The 23,999-nt window shown below is 36.8% G+C and overlaps 1 protein-coding gene across 7 annotated transcripts in view; it reads right to left on the reverse strand.

Annotated features, from left to right (window-relative positions):
• PDE1A (phosphodiesterase 1A) overlaps nt 1-23,999 on the reverse strand; it is a 351,645-nt gene that overhangs the window by 75,963 nt on the left and 251,683 nt on the right. For all 7 annotated transcript variants that reach the window (XM_082631382.1, XM_082631377.1, XM_082631380.1 and 4 more), the window contains 4 exons: nt 23,555-23,737; nt 18,308-18,374; nt 15,252-15,368; nt 14,268-14,408 (listed from right to left, as the gene is read on the reverse strand). In XM_082631382.1, the coding sequence (XP_082487508.1) occupies nt 14,268-14,408; nt 15,252-15,368; nt 18,308-18,374; nt 23,555-23,737 (508 nt within the window). The remainder of the gene's footprint in view (nt 1-14,267; nt 14,409-15,251; nt 15,369-18,307; nt 18,375-23,554; nt 23,738-23,999) is intronic.

The following is a 23,999-nucleotide window of genomic DNA, read 5'->3' on the forward strand; positions in this document are numbered from 1 at the left end:
TATGAATTTTAAATAATTTTTTCCCTATTTTACCTCCATTAATTGTGCATAATGGATTCTTCATGAGGCTGTTGATTGTTTCATGGCTTGTTAAGTTAAAAATTCAGACATTATAGTTTTCCTTGCTAATTGGAAAAGAAGTAATTTTCTATGATTTAAAAGGTGAACTCTAAATGGATTTTGAATTTACAGCCTTACCAATTTGGGATCTCATGAAATCATTTCAGTTTAGTGATTTTTAACATATAACTCAGACAACACTAAAATGTCTTTTAGCACAACTTTTGTAGAAGACCCTACTATTAGAAAATTTTCCACCTGTGAGTTGAAAATATTCGCTTTGGTCATTAGAGAAATTGAACTTAGTTTTTATATTTAGAGATTTAGAAGAGTTTCCAAGAATTTATCAAGTTTGTTCTTCATGATACATATATTCTATGACTATACAATTGAACTTAATAGCAATGAAAGAATAAATGCTTTCACATAAAATCCAGAGCACTGCTTCATATACATTGATTTTGTTGTTGTTGTTGTTATCAATCGGTTGGTTTTAATAAAATTTCTCTGCTGTTATAAGTCCATTTAGGTAATTTGATAGTTTATTCATTACTCACATTTTGCATAACACTTTAAATGCATTGTTCAATATGATAATCACATATGACTATTTAAATTAAAAATAAATAAAATTAAGTAAAATTAAGTTCACTTTTTCAGTTGCAGTAGCCACATTTCAACTGCTCAGTAGTGGCAAGTGGTTATCTTATAGAACAGTACAGATACAAAATACTTCCATCACCACAGGAAGTTCTATTGGAGAGCGCTGTAAGTAGGTGGTACTTGATGGTAAGAATAGAGGATCCAAAATGATGTGGAACTTGCTCTTAGTGGTTTTATGCCACACACTTGAAACAAAGACCTTGCACAAAGCAGCAAAAAATATAAAGTACATGCATACTTGATGAAAACTCACAGAATAGAAGGGCAGATAGGACATCTGTTTGGTGGCAATGGATCTTGGAAGAAGGATGGACAAAGATTGGTAGCTAAATGCAAGATTGGGAACAGAGAGATTCTAAATAGAAAGAGTAAATATGGAATGATACCATAGAGGCCTGTACAGAAATTGAATTGTTAATAGTACAATTGTGTTGGAGAGTCAAGTGAAGTGAGATTGAAGGTGGAGTATGGGAAAGAATTGATAAGCTACGTTGATTAGAGGTGATGAATTAAGATTTTGAATAAAAGGCAAGAGGAAGCCACTGTAGGTCCATGGGTCTAACAGTGGAGGTGACACTGTTGAGTCTCATGATTGCTAAAGGCACAGTCTTATTCATCTTTGCTCCTTTCATATAACCCATCATGGTATTTGGCACATAGTAGGAACTTGGCATTTGTCTGTTGAATTGAATTTCACTAGTTTTGCATTTAGAGGAGGTAATAGGGAATAGTGGAAAGAGACCGTGGAATCAGAGAATCCTGATTTTAAGCCTTTGTTAATCCTCAGGCAAATAAGCTATTTACCCTCTCAGGCACAGTTTCCATGAAAATAGAATTAGTGATCATTCCCCTGTGGACTTTAAAAGAAATTTAAAGTTGATGTATGTGCTGTGCCTATTACAAGTCTTAATATACAGTAAAATACAGAATAAATGGCATTTTACTGAACTTATTACTTTAAAGACATTGTTTAAGGTATTGAATCTGGAAAATAATAATGAGTTAACATATCTTTAGTGATTGCAATTCAAGAATAAATGCCTCACAGTAGGATGACTGAAGCAGAAATGATTTTTAAAACTAAGGAGAGTTGATATAACTAGCTGCACTGTGTTTATAGGTGCATTTAATTGTGAGTCATTAAAAGGAAGGAAATTACCTCATTAAAGGCCTATATTACAGGCTGAACTGGGACTAAGCCTCCAATGTCCCCATTGAGACTGTGGAATTAAGCACCATGAACTGAATAGCAATTGAAGATAAACCAGATTTTGTAACCCCAGAAATCCGTTGTTTTAATAAAGAAAATTGTTATTAGAAAAAAAATCACCTATTTTCTTAAATATTTCCTATTGGTTATATTTAAGATTTACAGACTTACCTGTGATTTTTAAAAAGCAATATTCTATATCTACTAAGATAATATAGAATATGGATTGACTTCCGGGTAAGATGGCGGAAGAGTAAGACGCGGAGATCACCTTCCTCCCCACGGATACACCAGAAATACAGCTACACGTGGAACAACTCCTACAGAACACCTACTGAACGCTGGCAGAAGACCCGAGACCTCCCAAAAGGCAAGAAACTCCCACATACCTGGGTAGGGCAAAGCGGAGAGATTCCCGCACAGAGGATCGGTGCCAACCGGCACTCACCAGCCCGAGAGGCTTGTCTGCTCGCCCGCCGGGGCGCGCAGCGCTGGAAGCTGAGGCTCGGGCTTCGGTCAGAGCGCAGGGAGAGGACTGGGGCTGGCGGCGAGAACTCAGCCTGAAGGGGGCTAATGCGCCACAGCTAGCCGGCAGGGAGTCTGGGAAAACTCTGGAGCTGCCGAAGAGGCAAGAGACTTTTTCTTCCCTCTTGGTTTCCTGGTGCGCGAGGGGAGGGGATTAAGAGCGCTGCTTAAAGGGGCCCCACAGACGGGCGCGAGTCGCGACTGAAAGCGCGGAGCCCAGTGACGGGCGTGGGACGCTGGGGCTGCTGCTGCCGCCGCCAAGAAGCCTGTGTGCGAGCGCAGGTCACTGTCCACACCGCCCTTCCGGGAGCCTGTGCAGCCCGCCACTGCCGGGGTCCCGGGATCCAGGGGCGGCTTCCCTGGGAGAACGCACGGCGCGCCTTGGGCTGGTGCAACGTCACGCCGACCTCTGCCGCTGCAGGCTCGCCCCGCACTCCGTGCCCCCCCTCCCGCCCGGCCTGAGTGAGCCAGAGTCCCCGAAGCGGCTGCTCCTTTAACCCTGTCCTGTCTGAGCGAAGAACAGACGCCCTCCGGCGACCTACACGCAGGGGCGGGGCCAAATCCAAAGCTGAGACCCAGGAGCTGTGAGAACAAAGAAGAGAAAGGGAAACCTCTCCCAGCAGCCTCAGAAGCAGCGGATTAAAGCTCCATAATCAACTTGATGTACCCTGCATCTGTGGAATACATGAATAGACAACACATCATCCCAAATTAAGGAGCCCGGAGTCAGTGCTGTGCCTCTGAGGTGGGGGAGCCAACTTCAGGACACTGGTCCACAAGAGACCTCCCAGCTCCACATAATATCAAACGGCAAAAATCTTCCAGAGATCTCCATCTCAACACCAGCACCCAGCTTCACTCAACGACCAGCAAGCTACAGTGCTGGACACCCTATGCCAAACAACTAGCAAGACAGGAACACAACGCCACCCATTAGCAGAGAGGTGGCCTAAAATCATAAAAAGTCTGCAGACACCCCAAAACACACCACCAGACGTGGACCTGCCCACCAGAAAGACAAGATCCAGCCTCATCCACCAGAACACAGGCACTAGTCCCCTCCACCAGGAAGCCTACACAACCCACTAAACCAACCTTAGCGACTGGGGACAGACACCAAAAACAACGGGAACTACGAACCGGCAGCCTGCAAAAAGGAGACCCCAAACACAGTAACATAAGCAAAATGAGAAGACAGAAAAACACAGCAGGAGAAGGAGCAAGATAAAAACCCACCAGATCTAACAAATGAAGAGGTAATAGGCAGTCTACCTGAAAAAGAATTCAGAATAATGATGGTAAAGATGATCCAAGATTCTATTTCCCAGATCCAAAATCTTGGAAATAGAATAGACAAAATGCAAGAAACAGTTAACAAGGACCTAGAAGAACTAAAGATGAATCAAGCATCGATTAAAAACACAATACATGAAATAAAAAATACTCTAGATGGGATCAATAGCAGAATAACTGAGGCAGAAGAACGGATAAGTGAGGTGGAAGATAAAATAGTGGTAATAACTGCTGCAGAGCAAAATAAAGAAAAAAGAATGAAAAGAACAGAGGACAGTCTCAGAGACCTCTGGGACAACATTAAACGCACCAACATTCGAATTATAGGGGTTCCAGAAGAAGAAGAGAAAAAGAAAGGGACTGAGAAAATATTTGAAGAGATTATAGTTGAAAACTTCCCCAATATGGGAAAGGAGATAGTTAATCAAGTCCAGGAGGCACAGAGAGTCCCGTACAGAATAAATCCAAGGAGAAATACGCCAAGACACATATTAATCAAACTGTCAAAAATTAAATACAAAGAAATCATATTAAAAGCAGCAAGGCAAAAACAACAAATAACACACAAGGGAATCCCCATCAGGATAACAGCTGACCTCTCAGCAGAAACTCTACAAGCCAGAAGGGAGTGGCAGGACATAATTAGAGTGATGAAGGAGAAAAACCTGCAACCAAGATTACTCTACCCAGCAAGGATCTCATTCAGATTTGATGGAGAAATTAAAACGTTTACAGACAAGCAAAAGCTGAGAGAGTTCAGCACCACCAAACCAGCTTTACAACAAATGCTAAAGGAACTTCTCTAGGCAAGAAGCACAACAGAAGGAATATACCTACAATAACGAACCCAAAACAATTAAGAAAATGGGAATAGGAACATACATATCGATAACTACCTTAAATGTAAATGGACTAAATGCTCCCACCAAAAGATACAGATTGGCTGAATGGATACAAAAACAAGACCCATCTATATGCTGTCTACAAGAGACCCACTTCAGACCTAGAGACACATACAGACTGAAAGTAAGGGGATGGAAAAAGATATTCCATGCAAATGGAAACCAAAAGAAAGCTGGAGTAGCAATTCTCATATCAGACAAAATAGACTTTAAAATAAAGACTACTAGAAGAGACAAAGAAGGACACTACATAATGATCAAGGGATCGATCCAAGAAGAAGATATAACAATTGTAAATATTTATGCACCCAACATAGGAGCACCTCAATACATAAGGCAAATACTAACAGCCATAAAAGGAGAAATCGACAGTAACACAATCATAGTAGGGGACTTTAACACCCCACTTTCACCCATGGACAGATCATCCAAAATGAAAATAAATAAGGAAACACAAGCTTTAAATGATACATTAAACAAGATGGACTTAATTGATATTTATAGGACATTCCATCCAAAAACAACAGAATACACATTTTTCTCAAGTGCTCATGGAACATTCTCCAGGATAGATCATATCTTGGGTCACAAATCAAGCCTTGGTAAATTTAAGAAAATTGAAATTGTATCAAGTATCTTTTCCGACCACAATGCTATGAGACTAGATATCAATTACAGGAAAAGATCTGTAAAAAATACAAACACATGGAGGCTAAACAATACACTACTTAATAACGAAGTGATCACTGAAGAAATCAAAGAGGGAATTAAAAAATACCTAGAAACAAATGACAATGGAGACACGACGACCCAAAACCTATGGGATGTAGCAAAAGCAGTTCTAAGAGGGAAGTTTATAGCAATACAATCCCACCTTAAGAAACAGGAAACATCTCGAATAAACAACCTAACTTTGCACCTAAAGCAATTAGAGAAAGAAGAACAAAATAACCCCAAAGTTAGCAAAAGGAAAGAAATCATAAAAATCAGATCAGAAATAAATGAAAAAGAAATGAAGGAAACGATAGCAAAGATCAATAAAACTAAAAGCTGGTTCTTTGAGAAGATAAACAAAATTGATAAACCATTAGCCAGACTCATCAAGAAAAAAAGGGAGAAGACTCAAATCAATAGAATTAGAAATGAAAAAGGAGAAGTAACAACTGACACTGCAGAAATACAAAAGATCATGAGAGATTACTATAGGCAACTCTATGCCAATAAAATGGACAACCTGGAAGAAATGGACAAATTCTTAGAAATGCACAACCTGCCGAGACTGAATCAGGAAGAAATAGAAAATATGAACAGACCAATCACAAGCACTGAAATTGAAACTGTGATAAAAAATCTTCCAACAAACAAAAGCCCAGGACCAGATGGCTTCACAGGCGAATTCTATCAAGCATTTAGAGAAGAGCTAACACCTATCCTTCTGAAACCCTTCCAAAATATAGCAGAGGGAGGAACACTCCCAAACTCATTCTACGAGGCCACCATCACCTTGATACCAAAACCAGACAAGGATGTCACAAAGAAAGAAAACTACAGGCCAATATCACTGATGAACATAGATGCAAAAATCCTCAACAAAATACTAGCAAACAGAATCCAACAGCACATTAAAAGGATCATACACCATGATCAAGTGGGGTTTATTCCAGGAATGCAAGGATTCTTCAATATACGCAAATCAATCAACGTGATACACCATATTAACAAATTGAAGGAGAAAAACCATATGATCATCTCAATAGATGCAGAGAAAGCTTTCGACAAAATTCAACACCCATTTATGATAAAAACCCTGCAGAAAGTAGGCATAGAGGGAACTTTCCTCAACATAATAAAGGCCATATATGACAAACCCACAGCCAGCATCGTCCTCAATGGTGAAAAACTGAAACCATTTCCACTAAGATCAGGAACAAGACAAGGTTGCCCACTCTCACCACTCTTATTCAACATAGTTTTGGAAGTTTTAGCCACAGCAATCAGAGAAGAAAAGGAAATAAAAGGAATCCAAATTGGAAAAGAAGAAGTAAAGCTGTCACTGTTTGCAGATGACATGATACTATACATAGAGAATCCTAAAGATGCTACCAGAAAACTACTAGAGCTAATCAATGAATTTGGTAAAGTTGCCGGATACAAAATTAATGCACAGAAATCTCTGGCATTCCTATATACTAATGATGAAAAATCTGAAAGTGAAATCAAGGAAACACTCCCATTTACCATTGCAACAAAAAGAATAAAATATCTAGGAATAAACCTACCTAAGGACACAAAAGACCTGTATGCAGAAAATTATAAGACACTGATGAAAGAAATTAAAGATGATACAAATAGATGGAGAGATGTACCATGTTCTTGGATTGGAAGAATCAACATTGTGAAAATGACTCTACTACCCAAAGCAATCTACAGATTCCATGCAATCCCTATCAAACTACCACTGGCATTTTTCACAGAACTAGAACAAAAAATTTCACAATTTGTATGGAAACAGAAAAGACCCCGAATAGCCAAAGCAATCTTGAGAACGAAAAATGGAGCTGGAGGAATCAGGCTCCCTGACTTCAGACTATACTACAAAGCTACAGTCAACAAGACAGTATGGTACTGGCACAAAAACAGAAAGATAGATCAATGGAACAGGATAGAAAGCCCAGAGTTAAACGCACAGACATATGGTCACCTTATCTTTGATAAAGGAGGCAGGAATGTACAGTGGAGAAAGGACAGTCTCTTCAATAAGTGGTGCTGGGAAAACTGGATAGGGACATGTAAAAGTATGAGATTAGATCACTCCCTAACACCATACACAAAAATAAGCTCAAAATGGATTAAAGACCTAAATGTAAGGCCAGACACTATCAAACTCTTAGAGGAAAACATAGGCAGAACACTCTATGACATAAATCACAGCAAGATCCTTTTTGACCCACCTCCTAGAGAAATGGAAATAAAGACAAAAATAAACACATGGGACCTAATGAAACTTAAAAGCTTTTGCACAGCAAAGGAAACCATAAACAAGACCAAAAGACAACCCTCAGAATGGGAGAAAATATTTGCAAATGAAGCAACTGACAAAGGATTAATCTCCAAAATTTATAAGCAGCTCATGCAGCTCAATAACAAAAAAACAAACAACCCAATCCAAAAATGGGCAGAAGACCTAAATAGACATTTCTCCACAGAAGATATACAGACTGCCAACAAACACATGAAAGGATGCTCAACATCTTTACTCATTAGAGAAATGCAAATCAAAACCACGATGAGATATCATCTCACACCAGTCAGAATGGCCATCATCAAAAAATCTAGAAACAATAAATGCTGGAGAGGGTGTGGAAAAAAGGGAACACTCTTGCACTGCTGGTGGGAATGTGAATTGGTACAGCCGCTATGGAGAACGGTATGGAGGTTCCTTAAAAAAATACAAATAGAACTACCATATGACCCAGCAATCCCACTACTAGGCATATACCCTGAGAAAACCATAATTCAAAAAGAGACATGTACCAAAATGTTCATAGCAGCCCTATTTACAATAGCCCGGAGATGGAAACAACCTAAGTGTCCATCATCGGATGAATGGATAAAGAAGATGTGGCACATATATACAATGGAATATTACTCAGCCATAAAAAGAAATGAAATTGAGCTATTTGTAATGAGGTGGATAGACCTAGAGTCTGTCATACAGAGTGAAGTAAGTCAGAAAGAGAAAGACAAATACCGTATGCTAACACATATATATGGAATTTAAGAAAGAAAAATGTCATGAAGAACATAGGGGTAAGACAGGAATAAAGACACAGACCTACTAGAGAATGGACTTGAGGATATGGGGAGGGGGAAGGGTAAGCTGTGACAAAGTGAAAGAGCGGCATGGACATATATACACTGCCAAATGTAAGGTAGATAGCTAGTGGGAAGCTGCCGCATAGCACAGGGAGATCAGCTCGGTGCTTTGTGACCGCCTGGAGGGGTGGGATAGGGAGGGTGGGAGGGAGACGCAAAAGGGAGGGGATATGGGAACATATGTATATGTATAACTGATTAAATTTGTTATAAAGCAAAAAATAAAAAAAAAGAAAAAAAAATATAGAATATGAAGCTGCAATTGTAAAATAATTAAATTAGGAAATAAGAGATGAATTTTAATTATAGATTATCTCATAAGTATTTAAAATTATTATCTTCCTAACTGTCAAAATTGATTATACATGTTTCCTGTTTTTAGTCTCATTAATCTCTGCCTCCTATAAGTAGTACTTCCTTCATCAATTCATCTTACTTATTGCCACAGTATAGTCTTAACAATTAAGTTTACATTATAAACTAGTTTGGGAAGAGAGAAACATTGAACATTCACACTTAATTGAAAAATACATCTATTTCATATTAGTGAAAGTAGAATTGGGAGCTGATTTTTATGTCCTTAGTTGACAATTCATTTTACACTGGTGTTGAATGAGAATTCTAACTCAGAAAATGGTTGCTTAAATTCATGAATTTTGTAAATGACTCATGATGACAAGTCAGAGAGAATAAGTCTGAATCATATCGTTCTTCCCAACTAGAACAGTGGTCAGTCCATTACCTAAGTTCTTCTGATTCTTAATAGGCAGAAATAAAGGGTTAAAATGAAGAGTCATGAGCAGTGTAGACATTGTGCTTCATCTAAACTGCATTTTGCCTAAAGAATTGCTCAGGTAGACTTGCTGTAAAATGCGCAGTCCTCAAATTATACCAGAGAGAGGTATTGACTGCCATTAATAGCATGTACAATGTTGATGGAAAGAAAGGAGAAGGAACTAACATTAACTGGACTTTTTAGGTAGATAGTTTCATTTAATTTTTATAATCACCCTATTTACCATTTACTAGGTAAATGTTTTAAATCTTATTTGGCAAATAACACAGCTGAATCCTAAAGAATTGAATCAACCTGCCAAAGGTCACATAGCTCTCAAGTGGCAGAGCAGGAATTCAAACTAAAATCTGTCTGATTCCAAAATTTCTGTTCTTTCCACAGATCACAATATTCCTTCCTCCTATGGATGACAATAGCTTTCATTATTCCAGGGTGGTAATATGCTGAATACATTCTTCTAAGATTTCAAAAGCAGAATTCCTAGATAATTTAACTAAATACACTGATAGGTAGAGAAGCTAACAAAGCTTTAAGACTTAGGATGTAATTTTCATATCTGAATTATTTAATGTGTGTGTGTGTGTGTGTGTGTGTGTATGATAGAGAATGTATATGTGTATATGTATAGGCCTGGGAGAATTTTAGGTCAGAAAATCACATTGACATATTAGCTCCTGGTGTGTCTAAAAGGGCATAATTAACAACCCCTTTAGCTTACATGATAGGTAGGGTTGGACCTTTTTTTCTCTATCCCTTTGAATAGACTGAGGTACTTTGCTATAACTTACTCAATACGGAAAGCGAGTATATTATAATAATATTAACATATAATACACATAAGTTAATATATAATATATAAATTACCAATAATTTTTACTAATAGCTATTAGGTTTCAGGAACTAGGTTAGGATTACACATATGATATCATTACTCCTCACTGTTGTACTACAAGGTAGTTGGTATTATTAACCACATTTTAGTGACAAGGGAACAGATATGGAGAGCAAGTGAGCTAGGAAGTGGGGAAGTAGGGTTTTAAATCTGTGTTTGCTTGCCTTGAAAGCCCACACTCTTCCAAACACTGTTGTATTGGAAGCCATTTACAAGAACAGAATTTCCATGTAGTTTGCAGAACAGAGACATAGTGGCGAATTTCTGTAGATTGGAGAAAAATTAAGTAATTTCAGAGTGTGAGGGGCTATTTCTGGGTGTAGTCAGTGGACTACAAGTTCTAAAGGAATAGTTTTCAAGTTATCTCTGTTTCTTCTACTCTCAGTATTAGAGGGAACGCAGTGCCAGGAGCCCTCAAGCACAAGTGTTCCCTTGCCAAAGCCCTCAGATGATTTTATATTCAAAGAGACATTTGGAAGTGGCTTGGCAGCATTCGGTGAAGCATTTGCTCTTTAGCAAATGGATTGAGCTACCACACACCCGTATCACTGTGGCACTACACCTGGCTACAAATTAAGTGACAAAAGGAGAGAGAGGGAGACAGAGGGTGTCCTGGCATCCTCTCTGCACTGCCTACTCCCCGGCCTGAGAGTGTCCCAATATGACATTAACAAACTGAAGGACAATGGCTTCACCCCAATCCCTTTCAGGCAACGGTCCTGTGAACGTTTTGCAGGTGACAGGCTGCACTAGTCATGCGACAGTGCTGGGCTGCTACTGGAGTGCTCCATAAATGTCATGCTGATAAGACCATCTTGAAACAGCAGGAGATGACTAAAACACTAAAGTAAGTGACCCTGTCTTCTCCATATCAAAGCCTAGGGGTTTCAGTTAAATGAATATTTCTGTAATGCTTTATTTTTTGTTTCAAAGAACCAGCACATTCATATGTATGAAAATTGATACTCTCCTACTACCATCTTTTTAATCTAAAGAAAAGCCTATTAAAATAACTTGCAAAAAACTCTCAAGCTGGCAATGTAGCATAGTTTTGACAAAATAGTCAATAAACTGAAAATTCATTTTGCCTTTCCTTTCATCATCAATCATAAAATTTCTCATTAGTTTAAATGTATTCTCCCAATCCTGGACAACACTGACAGTCTTCCACCCGACTATTTTTGTAATGGCCAAACTAAGGGATAAGTAAAGAGTCCACCGACACTTTTCTTGGTAAAGGATGAATAAATTTAGAAATGTTTCTAAACCAAACCTGCTCAAGTAGAGTGAAGTTATATATCTCAAAAAGTGACTATGTGATCTTTACTAACAACTTTAACTTTCTAAGAGTCATGCCAGGCTGGGCCAGATTTCCCCAGTCTTCCAGAGAAGTTGGAATGGCTTGTTAGATCCTGGAACAAGTCTTTCTTGCAAGTCTGAGGGTAAATGCACATTGTAGATTTGCATTTCTCTATTTACCCACCAATATAGCATCCCTCATCTGTTCAATGTCACCTTCAGAATAGAGGTTCTGAAGCTGAACTAGGAGTCTTTTATTTGGTTCCCTTTACACTTGTGGTACTTAAGCAAAAATGTATTTCAAAACAAAATCCTGGTTTCCTACCAGCCTGAAATGGCATATATCTTCTGGTTGTACTTCATAATTAAAGCAGAGATTTTTTTTTTATACCAAAGTAGGCATTACTTTTCCACTCCATTTTGTTCTGAGGAAACTTAATTAGTACAGTTTCTGTTTCAGACTAACACATACATATTTCACTTTTCAGTTAACTTTTCAAAGCCACAGAATTCAGGGAAGAGGAAATGCCAAACACTTGAAATGAAAACCACCTCACAATCAGATTTAATTCCAAGGCCTTGGAAAGGAAAAGCAAATCTAACCAGGAAGATGTTAAAGCAACTTTTTCAAGCATTAACAGCATCTGCAGCTGTCAGGAGGCACTTTGTTTTTCACACTAATTGCCATGTATATCGAACCAAATGAAAACACAGAGTTCAAGAAACAGCTCTGACAATGAAGACTTATTAAACCAACAGAGCTTTAAAATAATTTGTGTGTATGTGTGCGTGCACACACACACATGCTAGAAAGAGAAACAGATAGAAAGTTACATATACTACTTTAAAAAACCTTACAATATTTCGAAGCTATATCTTTGAAAGTTTGAGTTTCTACTTATTATTGTTAAGTTCTACTTCCTCCCTTTAAATGTCAAATCAGACTCCTGGAATGAATGGTGAGTAAACTTCAACCAAGGACCAAGTTCAGCCATGACTGCATTTGATTTGGCTCGATGGGCACATTTATATCTTAACTGGGTGACACCCACATTTACATCTTAAAAAGAGAAAACAAAGGTATAAGGTTAACATCACATATAATTCAGCCTTCTAGAAGGCCACAAGAGAGTCATGCATCAGTGAAGGTTTTTGAGATTTTTACCTCCCCATAGTAGGCATTAACTCCAAAGCAGGTTATATTACTTAGTGATCCTGCCAATATAATGCATATTTCTATTGAATTGGTAGTGATATTCGAAGAAAATTCTTCATTAAAAGCCCAGCTGAGCTCCCAGCTATTAGCCATTATGAACTGCCAGCCATGTGAGTGAATCACTGTGGATGTCTTGCCCAGTGATGTCCTCAGATGTCTTTGACCATACTTGCTAGCTGGTCACAATCACACAAGAGACCCCAAATGAGAACCTTCTAGTTGGGACCCTTCTAACTACAGACACCCATGAGAAACAATAATAAATTATTGTTTTAAGCCACTGAGTTTAGAGTAGTTTGTTTTGGAGAAAACAGATAATTGGAACACGGGGCAGGAGTGGAATCTGAGCCCAAGGCATTGATGGATCTGCAACATTTTGGAGGCAAAAAAGATGGAGAAGTAAAATAGATAATTTCTTCATTCATCACGTGAGACACCTTTGGATGAATCATAGCAAAGGGATCTTATGTGTAGTAAACCACACACTGGATTCTGGGGGGAAATGTATACAATTATCATCTGTATACAATAAACTTGGAGAATCATGTACCTGCTACAAGTTTTCAAGATCTTCAGGACTCTATACTGTGGCCCTAAGGGCTTTGTGTGGGACCAGGTAAGGAACACAGTCTCTGGGGCAGAATGATGAGATATGGAGGAGTACTGGTTACACAGATCTGAATGCCAATGAGACTTACCAATAAAGAGAATGCGACTTTTGAAATCTAAACAGGTAGGCAATGTAAATTATGGGGTTTGGTGGACCATTCTACTTATATGCATTTTATGGTACTGCTTCAGCCTAGGTTGATACATGAGGAATCAAAAATGTACTCAGATTCTGGGGATCTCACATGGCTCATACCCTTTTGAACCCATCCCAGTTTGGAACCTTCAGAAGGAAGGACTTCCCATCCCTTTTTATCCCTTGGAAGTAATCCTATGCTCTAAGACACTATAGAAATTCTAGGCAGTCCCAGACTTCCTAACATCTACTCATTTTTGTCCCAGGATTTGCACTGCTGAACCATTTATTCACTCATCAACTGATTCGTTCAAATACAAAGAGAAGGAAGAAGAATTCGGAAAAATCCAAATGAATAATTTCCAAAAATCCCTATTAGGATTTGATTGTAATTAGCAATGCAAACATGTAAAAGAGAAAAAGCTACTGAGGTCAGCTTGGGTGATGAAAGGAGGGAAGAGCACTACGACTAACTTTTATTCCAAAGACTTTTTCTCTAGGTCACTTTTCTGGGGGTTGATACCTATGGGAAAAGGAAATTACAAATGAAAAATGTTACACAGTCCAAATTTTGAAAAATTTGTGGTCTATTTTCATTTGCTTCTGGAGATCTTTTTTTCACTGAGTTAAAATATTTTTTGAAAAATGAATATTATAAATAACTCATTAACCCTCAAAAATCCAGAAGATTATTACTTATAATACTTTTTTGAGTATTAAAGAGACAGTGAGAAGGGAATGGAATTTGATGTTGCAAACTAACAAACTTCAGTTACAAAGACTTTCTTACCATGATACCTGTATGAAGCATTATGTAATGAACGGTTTGAGTGACATCAGCTGCATGAATCAAATTGTGATACGGATTTTTGTACTTGCTGTAACCAACTTCTAAAGCTTCTGCAAAGGCAATTAGGCAAGAAACAGGAATCTGCAGAAAGTAACAATTATGATTATATTTTGACCAAAAGAGTGGCACTAAATCAACATGAGCACAAAGTTGTTTGGGATGGGATACATTAGTGAGTCAGATGTGGGTAGCAGTTTCTTAAAGTTAAATGTGGATTGTTCGGAAAAAACACTTCATTAACCTGTCAGTTTTCAATGCTGAGAAGGATTATAACCCCCAAGTGTTTAACTAAGATAGATGAAATAATAGTCTTACCCATACAGCAATCTTTAAATTTTGTATCTTCCAGAGTCAGATAAGAAGGATACTTCTTAAAGGGGTAAAATTTTCTAATTACAACTGGTGAAGTCTAGTTTTTCTATTGGTAATTCAAGGGGGTTAAAATAAATGACATCCCAGTAAATTCTAACTCTAAAAATAACACGCTTCCATAGATACAGGCCCAGAAATCTGAATCAAATCTGTTGCTGAGATGGCTCTAAGTGAAGTTAATTAGAAACCCTTTCATTTCAATTTAAGGAAAGCTGACAATAATGGTTCATTCTGCATTTTAGGAAAATCATATTTCTTTAAGACATAGATTCCAATCTTTACATGAGTGTTCTGTGAATAATTCAGGGGGATGTCTGTATCTTGTTGGAATGAGTCTATCATGGCCTTATGATACCCCAGTGGATATACAGAAATGTCAGTGATTTGTAGAGAATGGCTATATCAAGTGGTGAACTCGTCCCCTTAGTTCTGTGATCTGACAACCCAGAAACATTTTTAAATGGATTGATTAATGACCCAATGTTCTGCATTTTCATTCTTATTCAGATAACTCATTCTCAGAGCATTTTACTTTTGTTCCATGTTTCTGACCTTGAAACGGTTGATAAGATCATATCTGGTAAATAGTTCATAAATCATAAACTTCAGACTATGTTCTCCACTTGCTTCATTCAAGGCAAATACATCAAAAGACCATTTATCAACATCCTGTAGGAAAAAAAGTAAATATTTTAGTTGGCAATATCATATGATTCTGTTTCTTTCTATGAAAAAATTCTTGGAAAGCTCAGGCATTGTACATCCAGCAGGTCAGATTTCAATTCAGCACATCAAACTTCATTTTTACCAGTGTCTGATGTGACAGGGACACTTAGTATCTATGGATCCACAAAAGTGAGGTCAGTAATGCTTAAGATCTTCCCCTTAATCCCAAGGTTATCCAATATGATGTAGCAAACCTGATAACTCTATAACACTGCCCATATTCTTAGTCTCTCTCCAAATGCATGCCATAAATCATTTTCCCAGAGTGGGCCTCATTTCAAGGTGGAATTGCAGGTTATGTGGGTGATGTAATTGAGAGAGAGAGGGAAGATAGCCCCAATTTATCTTTCCCACACACCCACCTGCTACATTGCTTGAAATTCTACCGTTTAAAAGTTACTAATTTGGTTTAAAGATTCGAAATTTTATGTCTTTTTTTTTTTTAAGATGAAGATGCTGTAGAGAGACAGAGCTCTCTCTCTCAGTAGAGTACTACTACCTTATTACTCACTCTAACCTTGGCTGATTCATTTTTACTTTCTACCAGGGCCAGATTGTAAGATAAAGGAAGTGGGTCTCTTGATTGAGGGGGAGGTTAGTAATTTTGGCATTTCAGGCAATTCCCCAGGGAAGTGGCCAGGCCTGTAGGGAAATAGATACCCTAGGAAAGTCCCCCCTAACTGTGGGAAAAGAGGGCAATGAGCAGGTATATCCAACTACTCCAGCCACCTCACGACTTTGATTCAGGTAATTCCAGGACAAAAACTTGCAGAGGGGTCCACAAAATGGACTTGTAGCAAGTGGTATCAGTACGTTAAGGAGGTATTAAGTACATCAATACATTAAGGTAAAGCTTGAGTTGCAATAGTAAATAAATCACTGAAACTTAAAAATCTACAGAAATACAGCAGAATCAGTTCTAACGATTATCCTAAATTATTAGCAAAGAAGGTCTAGTGTTTGCATACACACAACAGGTTTAGTATTGAACAGTAAGTGGACAACCTTAAAGCTATACATTAATTTTGAATTTGAGCAGGCCCTGTTTAGAACTTCATTCATTTAACACATTTCACAGAGGCCAACAATACATGCTGTAATATGCTGAAACTAGACTGAAAATCTGATAAAAAGTATCCAAACCATCTCTTAAAACGATTTCTTTCCACAAATAGTAACAATAACATCAAACGTGTTTTTAATCATTTCAAAACACCAGTGAAATATTTTTTGGTTTCCTTGGGTACCTTTGTTAAATCCCTTGCGTTTGGCCCCAATTTGATCCCGAAATACTTGCTTGATCAGTTTGTAAATTTAAAAATCTCTCAAAGTTCTGTTAGAAGGCATTTACAATCAATAAAGCTCAAAGGAGACCAACAAATTTCACCAACTTCCAAAGCTAACACAGAATTAGTTCAGACTGTTACAGGCTGCTATTTACAGTTCCCAGTAGGGGTTTCCCACTGAGTAAAAGCTTAGCTCTCCATTTTGGGGGATTTTTTTTATCAACAATGGTGATTTACATCTGTAAACTACTGCAGATGCTTGCCTTTTACTTTGTCAGATTGAGAACAAACAAGACAAGGAGGTATCTCAGGAAATTAGAATTATTAAAACATTCTTAACTTAGTGGTAATTCTCTTCAACCTGTTAGTTCATGTTTTCCCTACACTACATTTTAGAAAAATGTTTACATTCTCTCATACCAGAATACTCTGTTAGCTGGTGTCTAAGAAAAATAAATAAAAGTAAGTAATTTTCTTGCCCACAGTTCAGGAAATAATGAGGAAATCAAAATCTCTCAAGAGCCAAGGAGTAATTAATATCTGATAATGTGACATTTCAGTTATATACTTGCCTCTATTATCACTTTAGAAACATGAATATAAAAAAGCTTCTAAGAAAAACAAACTACATTTTTAAATGAATAAGATTAAAATCTAATATGCAGCAGAGAAAAAACAAATGCAAAGGGGATGCTTTAAAGGAAATTAAAGAACAAAAGAAAGCAATATAGATTTAAACTAGGAAAGGAGTTCAATAAATCAAAGATAAAATAACCCAGGATATTCTGTTGCTAGTATTCTTTAAATTTGTGGTTAATACAAGAAAACCACCATTAAACTGTTAGAGGAGACAAAGTTGAATTTCCTACCCAAATTAAGTGATGGAATGAAATAAGGAATGTAGAATGATGAGCCTACAAAATGCCTCTTTAGTAATAAAGTCTAGGAATAGTGTGCGCGTGCACACACACACACATGCAATGGGAACAAGCAAGTCAAAAACTTTCACAACTTCAGATTTTCAACTCTAGTTATTTCTAACACACATAATACTTCAATTGGGCCTCAGACTAGGGCAGCCACAGAGACAAAAGATGTGAATTTCTTTTTTGTTTCCTTTCTTAATTTTATCTTACTTTTTATATTTTCTTGGACCTAAAATTCTAAACAATTTTACTCCATATAAGTTTTGCCTTTAACCATATTTGACTGAAATATCTTTTTATTTATAAAGCATTCAGCTCTTTCATAATATATAGTAACAAAATATGTGTATTCTGACAAGTGCTGGTGCCATCTCAAAATTGAATTCAAGATCCACCTAAATAAAGCATGAAGAAGAAGAAAACATCACACACGTGTGCGTGTGTGTATATGTATGTACTGATATAGTTTGTTAGTGTAAATTGATCCTCATTTAAATCTACAATGAGTCATGACTTGAAACACATGACATTTTGTAAATGGTTAAAATATTTTTTACATTCCAACATATAAGCTGCAGCAAAGACCTATTCTCATTTTCTCCTAGTCCTTTTAAGGAGATTAGAAAAAATGACTATTTGAAATACTAAAGTAATTGAACATTTTTTTTACCTTTAATGTTACTATGACAGCTTCTGGATATACCAAACCAACCATGTGATAGGATTTTCTGTACATTCTGAAAAAGAAAAATAAGTGTATATGTAAAAATCAGTTACTCAAAGTTTTCAGCTATTTCTTAAGAACAAAGAAAAAATTACCTTTGATTTGTTTACCTTGTATCATGTTACAGTCTCCCTTTGTGGCAGCAATGATAACTATTGTCACCGCTTATTAAGTATCTACAATGTGACAGATGCAAATAGTACATTTGCATCACAACCACAAAGTCAGTGTGATTTTAGATTCTATGTGAAGAGGTCTTTCCCTAAACGTCACCTTATTAAAAACAGAGACTGTCCTTTGCACAGGCAGCAACAACACCTTTTAGCATGCCACCACATGCATGACAGCACAGTAGTCTTGTTTTGTGTCTATTTGTGTTCCAAAATTTTCAGTCTGGCAGCTGAATGTCATGGAAATGTTTCCTTGATAGGTTTTTTTTCCCACAAAGTAAAAATTATAGGAGGGAATATGCACTATCATCAGAAATTACAGAGCCTTTTTTTTTAAGTTAAAAATATTGGAGGCAAACATATTGACAAAAATTGCTTAAGGTTGTTCAAATTGTCATTTAATATTATTTAATAAAGATTATCCAGAAAGAACAGGGTGTTTCTATTTTTATAATAGCATCAATAACAAAAATATTTTTTATTAATCAGTAATTTGTTGGAGTTTTCCAGCTTCCAATGGACAACCAGGATGACTTAAACCAAATATAAGAAACTCCTCCATTGATTCATGCAAAAATAGAATCAACATGATACCCTAATGGGTAGAAATAGAAATAGGTTTCTAATCAGGACTGAAAGAAACATGGCTCCTCCACAAAGTCTTGTGAAGAAAGAATTTAACTGATTATTAATCATGTCCCTTAATTTTTATATTGTTAGTCCACAAGCAAGCTACATTCCTAGACTATACTGCAGTAAACTCTCTTCCCAAGATGCCTGGACAAAACCATAATTTAATGATTATATCTTTAATTTATATTGGGGGTCAATATAAGAAATATAAGAACATAAGAAAATATTCTGCATCTTTTATAAAACCACTATGGGAAATACTAACCTTTTGATTCAATGTACCTTATATTAAAAATCCTTAAGATATTACTCAGTTTCTATGTAAAAGCTATCATTTTTTTCAAGATAATAAAAGTCAAGTAATTCTTCATGTTTTCCTTTTTAATCTTCACTTCTTGGAAGCTCAGAATTAAAATATTGTATTTACTTACATAGAGACTAGACTTCCTTGATAAAGTATCTTCCCATTTTATTAGAGAGACCTTGTTACTTTATTTCCATGTTCCCATTTTATGTTTATCTTAAATGATGTTAAATAATTTTTAGGTGTGGCAATCAGTTATCATAAAAATGTATCCTTATCCTCTATCTCAATTGGAAGATTTCTTATAAGAAAAATACCTGTGTTAATTACTCCACTGAGATAGGTATAATTATTCTAATAATGCAGGGCAAGGAAACTATTTAATCACACTACAAAAGGCCCAGAAAATAATTGCTGTCAGTAATGATATTTAGTTCCTTTTTTTTTTTTTTTTTTAGGAAACAAATAGTCTTTTCTATCTATTTTTTGAATCATTACTAAAAAATGGAAGTATGGGGGAAATGGAAGGATGATGGGCAAGAAAATAAAAAGGTCAGGAGGGGCTTCCCTGGTGGCGCAGTGGTTGAGAGTCCGCCTGCCAATGCAGGGAATACGGGTTCATGCCCCAGTCCAGGAAGATCCCACATGCCGTGGAGCGGCTGGGCCCGTGAGCCATGGCCACTGAGCCTGCGCGTCTGGAGCCTGTGCTCCACAACAGGATAGGCCACAACAGTGAGAGGCCCACGTACCGCAAAAAAAAAGAAGAAGAAAAAAAAAAGGAACCTTAAAAATTAAGTAACTAAATCAGTGTGACTTCATGGCACAAAAGGCAGTATGATGGAGCAAAGAGCACACATGCTTTGGATCACAGGTTAGCCAATCACTAGTGTGACCTCTGGAAAGCTATTTAATGTCAGTCATCTGTAAAATGAGGATAATTACATGCTTTTTATGAAGAGTAAATGATATAAAGGACTAGCATAATATTATAAGTACTTGATACAAGAAAGCCGTTATCAGTGTTACTGTTCTCATCAATACCATTGGCTCCAATTCTGACGTTCTTCAAGGCTCTTTGGACTCAGTGAGAACTTTGATGTTTCTTAGACTTGGAGCAGGTCGAGAAATGAATATCCCTGTATATTCTCATTATATGGAATGTAAAGAAAGACAAGGAAGAAGATTACTCATCCAAGGAGAAGGAGAAACTTCTCCATTATCATTTTCTAACCTTATAATTGGGAATAGCATATTAGGATGAAAACTTAGAAATAGAAAATTAGGATGGAAAATTAGGAGTACTCATTCTGGAATCAAATGAATGTGGGAGAAACCTTAATACAGTGGCCTCACACTTGAGTAAATAGTCACTATATTACAAGTTGCTGAAAAAGAATAATGGATTTCCTGTTCTCCTACAGGTGTTTAAAGTCCAGCTGGAAATATGGTAGGTTATTTTTGGAAGGTTTTTACTACAGTTACAAAATATAATTCAAAAACTTAAAAAAAACCCTCTATCTTATGCCAGACACAGTTCTAAGCAAGAGACTATTCAGTGAAGAACAAGAAAAATATAAGTGCTGCTTTCATGAAGTTAATTCAGTGGCAAAGAGGGACAACAAATAAGAAATAATATATGATTAAAAACAGTACTAAATGCTATGAGGTAAACCACTGGTTGGGATAGAGAAAGTGATGAACAGTATACAGAGTAACCAGGAAGGGCCTCTGGAAAGATAGAAAGGGCTAGCCAGAGTGAAGGGTGGGGAAAATCATTTCTGATAGAGGGAAAATCAGGATTACTGGTCCCAAGGGAAGCAAGAGTTTAGGGATATTCATGGAGTTGAAATCACACTAGTATAGATATTCAGGTAAGGGTGAAGTAGCATTAGATGAGTCTAGAAGGTAAGGGGGCCTAGTCATGCAAAGCCATGATACAGAAGTTGCCTTTAATACCAAGTGTAATGGTATATCAAGTGAAATGGTAAAAACAATCAGATGGTTTTAAGCTTAAGAATGACAGGAACTAATATTTTAAAAATCACTACAGAATGACTTGTTTGGAGAGGGCAAGTGAGGAAGAGGGGAGCCTAGTTGAAAGCTATTGTCATATTTCTGATGGCAGGTGACAAAGGCTTAGTTTGGGGTTGCAGGAGTGGAGTTGACAAAGTGAGTAGGCTCAGGATACACCGGGGTAAGCAAATTGCCTGGACTTGCTGAGGTATTAATTCTTGGGAGGGGCTGCTTGAGAGAAGACTCAAAAAGACCTTCTAAGTTTCAAAATTGAAGATGATTGTTTTTGAAAATTCAAGATAAACATATATCACTCTGTTTACACACTTACTAATGGGGATTCAAAAGTAATTTAAAAATTTCATTTCCATGTGTTTTTAGCACATTGATTTCTTCAAGACTGCTTGCTAATTTAGTTACCTTAAGTACATTTTGATATTTCTGTGTAGCATATAAAAAAACTGAAAGTTTAACGTGTCAATATATTTCAAAGAATTTGTCTTGATTTTTCTATTTAATGGGAATGGAAATTTAGTTGGTTTACTTTTATAATTTACATTTCTTTTCAGTTTGCCAAGTTCTGCAATATTTTCTTAAACAAAAAAGACAAAATATACATTCTTTCATTAAAGCAAACATGCGCTCTTTTTTCTCTGACTCTCTCACTGACTTTCTATGATTTAGATGTTTTCGAATTGATATTAAGGAAAATCAATAATGTCATACACTTGCCTAAGTTGTTTTAAAAAATAAGAACATAATTACAAAAATTATTTCTCTCCAGCCCCCCCTACCTCTCTGTTTCGTATTTCTGGTCCCACCTGGCAGAGCTGGGAGCAGTTAATGCACTAGGGGTTGGGGGGGGTTGTCATCTCACCTAACTCATCATAATTATTATGCTCATAATGCTTATTATGAGGGTTCTTTTATCAAAGCCAACTAGATATAGTCAAGAAATAGTCAAAATAATTTGAATAATCACTGAGTGGTTGTTATTTTGGGTAATATAGTCATAAACCAAGATCCTAGATGCTTCATGTCTTATGGTTATCATACATCTTTAAATCACTTCGAATACTTCTTGCAATGCATTGTCATTTAGATTTTTAGAAACCCAAGAGTGCTTCTCATTGTTCTGTTAGCAGAAGAAAATGAAAGTTTATAAAGTTCATTAGAGGCAATGACTAGAGATGTCTGAAGATAAAAAATGATGTGGTCTCCCTTAAATTTAATTTTAGATACATTGATAAAAAATTTCTCTGTTCCTTGATTTTATTTGTTTCAAAAATGTTAAAATAACTTTTTATGTATAATTTAATGTAATGTAATTGTTTTTTAATCCAAGGGATTTCTAAGCACTAGTTTTCAACATTGTCAGATGTAAGATGTTATTTCAAGCCTTTTTGTAGTTTCAGTTCTGAAACAGCTTGTTTCCAGACAGAAAAATAAGCTGTGCTCTTAAAGGCTAAAGAATGTAAAATTGGGTCATATTAACATGTATTTCACTTTAGAAACTCTGGTGTTTCTAGGGGCCAGCAAGTGACAGAAATGCTTCAGTGACAGAAAGATTGAAAAGCTCTTCAAGGAAAGTGGACATGAGAGAGCTTTCTTCCACAATGGTAAGAGAATGGTCTTTTCTTTTTAGTGCCAAGAAAAGGCCTGCTTGATTTTGGTATGTATTATAGAACTTATTTTATTGGGTGTTACATTGTATTTGGGTAAAATTAGGTGTAAAGCATATAAATGTATTATTAGGTGTAAAGCATATAAATGTGTTTGTAAATGTATTATAAACAGTTATTCACAAAAGTTCATTTGAGGAGAACGGTCATTCAAAAGTCTTTGCTTTTAGTTTTTATGTCAATTTAAAAATAAATGAAAATAATAAATCCAGGACAAGATATTTTTGTTATAGGTAAATTCATCATAAAGTCCTAAATCTGTTCATTCCAGTTATACTTATGATTACAGTTTTCCTCAATAAATACAATACAGGACTCTCATAACTTTGACATAGTAAGTATATTTGCTGCCTTTTAAATTTTGTCTTGAGATACCAACAACTTCACTTACCTTTCCACAAAAATTCCAGCTTGAACAGCATGCACAATGCTCCGAAATCTTGGTTTTTCCTCAGATTTCTTTTTCATCATCCCCATTTTCCGTGTAAAGGTAGAAGCCAACCAGTCCCGGACTTCCGATGGGACCGAATCTGACTGAATGTCACTGAGCTCATCATCAGTATCCAGCAGTCTTCTACAAAAATTTATAGTGGTTAAACTTTAGGAAAAAGTGAAGAAAAACTAATAACAAAACAAGCATGGCAATAGGATTTAAAGTATAGCAAGTCACTCTCTGATCATCTTTTAATATGAACTGTCCTAAAAAATGATTGGGTTTGGGGCTTCCCTGGTGGTGCAGTGGTTGAGAGTCCGCCTGCCGATGCAGGGGACACAGGTTCGTGCCCCGGTCCGGGAAGATCCCACATGCCGCGGAGCGGCTGGGCCCGTGAGCCATG

The sequence above is a fragment of the Mesoplodon mirus genome (genome assembly GCF_964341445.2).
Source record: "Mesoplodon mirus genome assembly, chromosome: 8".
NCBI classification, from domain to species: domain Eukaryota; kingdom Metazoa; phylum Chordata; class Mammalia; order Artiodactyla; family Ziphiidae; genus Mesoplodon; species Mesoplodon mirus.